The sequence below is a fragment of the Parasteatoda tepidariorum genome, chromosome 6 (genome assembly GCF_982258835.1).
Source record: "Parasteatoda tepidariorum strain Cologne lab strain chromosome 6, Ptep-v5.0, whole genome shotgun sequence".
Classification (NCBI taxonomy): domain Eukaryota; kingdom Metazoa; phylum Arthropoda; class Arachnida; order Araneae; family Theridiidae; genus Parasteatoda; species Parasteatoda tepidariorum.
In genome coordinates, this window is record NC_141760.1 from 13,125,121 (window position 1) to 13,132,412 (window position 7,292).

Consider the following 7,292-nt stretch of genomic DNA (forward strand, 5'->3'; position numbering starts at 1 on the left):
CGTGAAACAATATAAAATTTTGAACATTTCAAATTTTTTGTAGTCACGTATTCTTATGACTGAAAATGAAAAAATAACTTTTTTCATTTCGAATAAGTTTCTATTTTAAAATCTCGTTATTTTATATATAGATACAGGGGATAGACCGTTCACCTTCCAAAGCGGTGAACCTGATGGTTCGAATCCCAATGATGGCTGGTCGATACGAATTCCGAATCTGACTTACACCGACCACAGTGCTGACGTAAAATATCCTTAGTAGTAGATGGATCATGAGATAGAGTCCCTTTGCCGTCAGGCTAACCATTGGAGGTTTTCCTCTCCGTGTCATGCAAATGCGGACTAGTTCCATAAAAAAGTCCTTCCCGAAGGCAAATTTCTACCAATACTTGATCCAGGAGTTCCCTTGTCTTCCTGATTGAGTTCAAGATTGCAAGGCTACAGAGTTGAACATTAGTAGTCGTAAACCCGAAATTCGGCTGGCTGTTGAATGACGGTAATTAAAAAAATAAAGCTGCAGATCAAATGTCGTATAAATAATCTAAAAATGGTAGATAAATTTTAAAATGTGGGTAAGATAAATTTCAATGTGTAGTATTGCAACCAATATCGACTTTTTTGAAGAAGAAAAATGCTCCAAGCATTTTTTACTGCAGTTTAAGTATATTATAGGCTGCACACCACACCCTCAGGTCGATATTGCACACCTGCACCCTTGAAACTGTTTCAGCATTATTAGAATGTTTCGTTATCAGAACGAGCAAAGTGATGCTATTTCACCTCTTCGTCCCAATGTGGAGTGAATTATCGCTAAAGATTAATTTTTTCAAGAATTTTTTTTTGAATATTTAAGCCATGTATTTGACATTAAGTTTAGACAAAACTTTTCAACGAAGAATACTGATAGCTCACATACAGTTGCTCGATTTAATAGCTGAGCACCGGGCCCCCTTTAAGATTTTTCACAAAAGTGAGGTGACCACTTGTATCAGTCTGCGTAAGGACCGAGGGTGTGCGGTATTGGTCCTCGCTAAACTGTGTTACCGTAAAGTGCTCGACTTCGCGTGCAGGTCGTCAGGCTACCGAAGCGGGGGTGCCATCCCCTCTGCAGAGGATCAAAATTGTGATGGCATGTCTTCGGTGGTCTTTCGGTTATTCACAAAGTCTGCGGCCGTCTGGTGCTATGAAAACAAGAATGGCGTATTTCAGGGAGGGTAGCATCGATGATAGCATGTATGTGAAGTATACCAGATTGGCTGACTCAGCCCCCAGTAGGAGGCTTATTTAATCTGATTCAAGAAATTTCTTAAGCTTGGCATGGTTATTTCTTTCTTTACTTATAATGATTCTCTTTACCCAATCGGTTACTAATTTTTAAATAAAAAGGAAAAAAAGTGAACATTCTGACATTAAGGGTAGTGCAGGTTCTTTTTATGTTACTTTTTAACTTTGCACTATTTATTATGAATGCTCATTGATTGTTAGATGATTTAATTTCGTAACTTGCACATTTTTAAAGCAGTTAATTTCTTTTATTAGTTGAATTTTCTGGTAAAAGTGAAGTGCTTAAACTTATTAACTATAATTTTAAAAGGAGATAAAACTTTGCTGAAAATAGAAATAGTTCGCGTGATCTGCGCCAAAAAAATATTAAAGATCTTTATTTTTATTATTTATTTTTTACTTTTTTTTTAAGCAGAAAGCAAGTTACCGCAACTAGGATGAAATCTAAAACTATCAATGATAATTTTTATCAACACCCATCAAACCATCTGAAATTATCTAATTTTTTTTTGCTTAAATTACATTTTGTTATTCGTATTTTAATGCAACCTGTATAGTTTTACTCATCATTTAGTAAAAAAATAATTCTGAAAATTTTTTATTTGCAAATTTATTTTTTTTCTTTCCTTCTTAATAGCCAATTTACTATGTATGATAAATTTATAGATGAGTTATGTATTAATAAAACATTGAGCTGCTTTAAACAATTTTCAGACATATCCTATTTATCAATCAATCATCGCCAGTAACGTTTCTCTCTCAAATGAACCTTTTAACTGTAGACCAAACGTATTCAATGGCATTTAAATCACAATGGTAAAGGGGAAGGCGAATAATAAAATGTCCTTGTTCTTCTATTAATTTATCAATAGGACAATTTATTAATTTATCAATATTATAAATTTTTTGGACAATTGCTATATTATAGAACATAATTCTGCCTTTCTCATATCAAGAGTACAATTAATACCATTGTGATTGAACCAGTCCATCATTACAACTTTTGTAGCATACTTTGTTGGTGTGGGGTTTTCAATTTTCGTGTGATATGGAGTATTGTCCACCCCTACCACACTTTGAGGTTGCAGGTTTGGTCGCAATTTCTGAAGTAACCACTTGCGAAAATTTTCAAAATTCATCTGGCCATGATAGTCTCCAGACTGAATCGATGCTTTATATGCTCACGGAATTTATCCTGTTGAAGATCCAGCGTGCACAACGATTAGTCTATTTATAGAACCTTTCCACGCTTTCTAAAGCTTCTCCCCTAAATTAAAATAAATAAAGTAAAATATTCTACATAGCCCTTTTAAGTCCAATTAGCAATGATTTGCTGTGTTATTATAACAAACAAAAGCTTACTTTTTAAAAACGAAAAATAAATAAATCAGAAGAAAAATCTCAATACATGATAGAAAAAAAAAAACAACTTTATTTCTTTTTCATCATTTTTTTAAACTCATGTTCTTGCACTGCAAGTTCATTGTATATTTTTGCCGTCTTTTTCAGCCTTTCTGCATCCAATGTCAGCTTTTTTTCTAATTTAACGAATGCAGCAGTCTTAGCAGATCCTCTGATTTCCTTCAGAAGACTCCTCTCTTCTTTTCTAATTTTCTGCTTCACGCTTTTTAACTTTTCACGCTCCTTGTTGAGCTTAACTTTGTTCTTATTGTCCTTGGTATTTAGATTTTTTAGTTGGCGTTCATAATCCTCAAGAGACTCGTATTGACACTCAAACACCGGTTCAAACATCTTTAACGATTTCGGTTTAGTAGTCTGTGTAAGATGGCGAAAGGGAGGAGTCTCTCGCCTTAGAAATTCAATGAGTCTTTTAATCAGCGTCTCCATTTCTACAGGATAAAGATGAACAGGAAGCTGGATGAGGGTGTCTAATATTGGCTGGAATGCAAATTTGGATGAAGGGTATTCCTTATACAGGGTAGCAAAACAAAATGTCAGAGTGGCGGCAGTGAAAATAACGCCAATTTTTTCACTCACCCTAGTTAATTTTTTATCTTTTGAAAACAATTGTAAGGTTGGAATTTCTTCAGATGATACTTTTTCGGAAATAATCAGATTGAACTTATGAGATTTCATGTTTTCTACCAAGGCTAAGTCAAAAACACTTTTCAAAAATTGAATAGATTCTGGGATAAATTTTCTTGACTCAGAGATGCAATTCTTTAATAGTTCACAAACGTAAAGCCTTATAATTACGTTGCTATAAGATAGATAAAAGTTCGTATGCAATATGTCACACATATATACCATTGCAGGTAACATAACGGGATGCTGCGTTACATCAGTCGAATAAATTCTGCAAATCATACCTAATAAAACAACAGTTTCGATTCTAGGAAAATTTCGCTTCATGTTTTGCTTTCTAAAATATGAAAATATTTCATATTCATCACTTAACATCTGTCTAAATTTATGTGCTACATCTAAACTGTTTCTTGTGGCTAATAAATGCAGATCTTGCACAACATCATTCATAAATTCATTGTTAGAAACATTCTCTACGATGAAATCCAAATTGAAATCTTTAATGTTGTTAAGTACCTTCCATGGTTGAATGTCTTCGGTTGATCGAACAGATTTTCTATCAAATAGCAACATATTTCTAGCTACGTCATACCTGTCCTTGGCGTTACTCTCAGAAGCAGATTCATTCTTCACACATCGGTATTTAGTTTTTCTCCAATCATTATTTACATATTCTAGGGCAATTTTATAGGCATCAATCTCCATCTTCTTTAAAATACGTGCAATCTGAGAAGAAAATGCAACATTAGAAGTTGATTTTATAAAACACAAACATATAAGGTGATATTGAAAGACAAGGAATTTAGTTTAAATGAAATGTAATTAAGAAACGAGAAAATATTTAAAAAATAATTTAATAAATAATAATAAACAGCGACAAATATTTCAAAGCGAATTCTATTTCTATATATACTGTTGCCACTTTTCTTTTACATGAATGCGAATATCGTGAATTCAGAATCACGCATTTGAGTAATCCCTCTCGAGCCACTCAGTTAGCGAGGATTCCAAACTGAATCTGAGTGGTTTAGTTCATCGTTTATTAGATAGTTCCTAAAACGGAATTCCACGTGGTTTTTAAAATCTCAATCTTTTAATACGATATTATTTCGTTCGACTAACTTCGAATCGCACATTTGAAGAGTCTCTTTTTACGCAATTATCGACGATTCACCTGTGAGCCCATGAGGATTTACGATTTTTTGTTAGTTATCGCAACGCATTCTGATAGTTTTTAGATTATTTTTTAAAGCTACATCATCATACACGAAAAATTTCAAATCTCATGTTTGAAGAGCAATTTTAGTTTAAAAAAAAGTTTAATTTTGAATTATTTTTTAAAAATTACTTTATTTTGAGGTTGAAAAACAAATACTTTATAATAAAAGCTTTAATATATTATTTATATTTAAAGTTTGAGGTAACGATACTTTCTGTGCTATTGATGGCATTGTTTCCCGTCTATTTTTATTGATAAAAACGCTAAAAGCGAATATACAAGTGAGTAAAAACATCAAGATGAATTAAAATTAGTGTTGAGGTGATAGAACAGAAGACCAACGGAGTCCCCCAGGATGCTCAAGTTTGAAAAATATAAAAGGGGAATGACGACGCGTTAAAATAGAAGTGGATTGGTAGTTCAGGTATTGAGGGGAGACATCAAGTCAACCTAAGTGTATAGGGTCCATCGGATCTGCTAGTGCGCTTTGAATAATTTCTCTCATGATTTGTTGCTGTTGTTTTGTTCTGCACCACTTTTCGATTGGTTCCCTGATGTCTGCCTCAATTGCCCAAGAAGCAGCCAGGTAGATGGCGGTCAGCTCAGCCGGGTATATTCTTGATTCGTCATTTATTCTGACAGACTGTTGGTGTATAGTTTCGCCGTTAAGTTTGACTAAGAAACCACTACCAACTTTGTATTCATATTCGTTGTTAATTACCTGCCTTCTGCTTCCGTCCACGTATATTTCGTACCCTGTTCCGCTCGGCCCGCTGTATCCCGTATTAATAATCCTTAATTGAGTTGGGTCGTAAGTACAATTTGGGGGCGGGGGAATATTCGTCCAGGTATTTAATCTGGTAATCGTTACCGAAGGTATCCTGATTATTGTTATTCCAAAATTGTTTCTTAATTGCGATGGATTGTCTAATTGTTAGGTCAATTGGTGTGAGAGCTTTAATGATGACTACTTCATCTGAAATCCGTGTTTTTTCAAAAAGCAAAGAGTTTTGTGCATTCTAAAAGGGAGTCCGTCATTTTTGGCTTTAGTATTTTTTTTTTTTTTTTTTTTTTACGAAAGATGGGAGAAAAAAAAGAGCGTTTTTTGCGGTATTACGAAATGCCATATTAACTGTAATAAAACTCTGGATTTCGTTTCCGCAATATCCAAATATTTTTACCATATTATAACGGAAATTTGATTTTAAAAAATTAAATATCAGAAGTAGTGCAAATATCATAAAATAGCGGAAAAGCGCAGAATTCTCACACCTATAATTCATAGCAACCACCAATGCTTTTTTTAAAAAAACCGTTTGAGTCATATAGTATCTTCTGTTTTTGATCCACGACAGCAAAGAGCCACACTGATCTTATAGTATCAAACAAGTTGTTCACTTAAAACAGATAACTTTAGGCGATATGTAAAAGTAAAAATAACAATTTAAAAATTGCATTAAAAGTTTAATAACATAGTTGCAATTACGAAAAGGTAAAAATTCAACAGATTTTATGAAAAAGTATCGCATTATACACTGAAAAAAAATTCAGAAACTAATTTTTTAAAATTTCATTGAATAAAATATAAATAATATTATATTTTCTATTAGTTATTTAGTTCAACAAAGGTGTATAACACAAACGGACTTCTCACATCTGTAAAACTTCATCAACACAATAAATACCAATGTTAAGCGTGCACAAACACGTTAGTATACGAAACTACTGTCTGTAGTTATTTGTGTTTCAAAGTCAGTAGCTATGCCAGCGCCATCAGTACAGTTTCTGGACGCAAAATTTGCAAGTACAAGAAAGGTATCTTAAAAAAATTAATAGATGAAAGTATATGTAATTACAAAACAAAATGTAATAACTGAATATTTTCATTTTTTTTGGGGGGGGGGGTTAGTTTGTTAAAGGGTTACACCCCCTTTTATATTATTCTGCCGGCGCCCTTATTGAATAACTAAATTACAATCACAAAAAACTATTTGCCTACTACTCTCAGCAGGTTCAAGTATGTTGCAAGAATTCTACAAATTTTTGAAAAAGAATTTATTCTCTGGTTTTTAGAGCCAAACTGATGATTCCGGGTATTTTCTGAATTTCCTTTTTCGTGAGAAAGCTCTTAAATTTGGCTGTTGAATTTTAATTACATAGTAGTAATTTTAACTATATAGTAGAATAGTTTTATGATATTTATGCATATAACCAATGTCTAAATACAAGCAATTCACAGTGATAAAACTACAATATAAGTTTATAATTAAATAACTGAAGGAAATAAATTGATATTAGGGTTTAAAGGCAACAGGTTCAATAAAAGATAGATATATGTATATACTGTGTCAAAAAACAAAGGGTTCGAAACATGAATTATATAGTTAATAACATAAAAAATTAGTTCGATTTTCAAATAAGTATTTGAAAAAAAAAAAAACATTTGCACATAGTATAAAATTATATATTTACCTGGATATGATAGAGTTAAAATAACGAAATTTTTGTTTGCTGAGAAATAAAGAGGAGTACAGATGTCTCTGGCTAACAGCAATGTTTTAATCTCCCGGTTAAGAATTTCCGTCTATTTGATTCGCATAGGAGACGCGTGCAGATCCAAATAAATAAAACACACGCGCTGCACCTAACAATCGATACACAAGTGCTGCCTAGTAATCGATTTTTCTCATTTGAGAATCATAGCTCTCATTTAAAAAAATATCATTCATTTTTTAATATATTT

The 7,292-nt window shown here is 32.7% G+C and overlaps 1 protein-coding gene across 1 annotated transcript; it reads right to left on the minus strand.

The window, feature by feature from the left end:
• Nucleotides 1-2,700: 2,700 nt before the first annotated feature.
• Nucleotides 2,701-7,202, minus strand: LOC107451500 (nucleolar protein 14 homolog). Its single transcript, XM_016067620.4, has 2 exons — nt 7,022-7,202; nt 2,701-4,056 (listed from the first exon to the last, which is right to left on the minus strand). The coding sequence occupies exon 2, from the start codon at nt 4,033-4,035 to the stop codon at nt 2,716-2,718; it is 1,320 nt and encodes a 439-aa protein (XP_015923106.2). The 5' UTR covers nt 4,036-4,056; nt 7,022-7,202; the 3' UTR covers nt 2,701-2,715.
• Nucleotides 7,203-7,292: the final 90 nt, after the last annotated feature.

Excerpts from the sequence above, each read along its gene's own strand:
- LOC107451500 (XM_016067620.4), bottom strand. The coding sequence starts at position 4,035 with ATGGAGATTGATGCCTATAAAATTGCCCTAGAATATGTAAATAATGAT.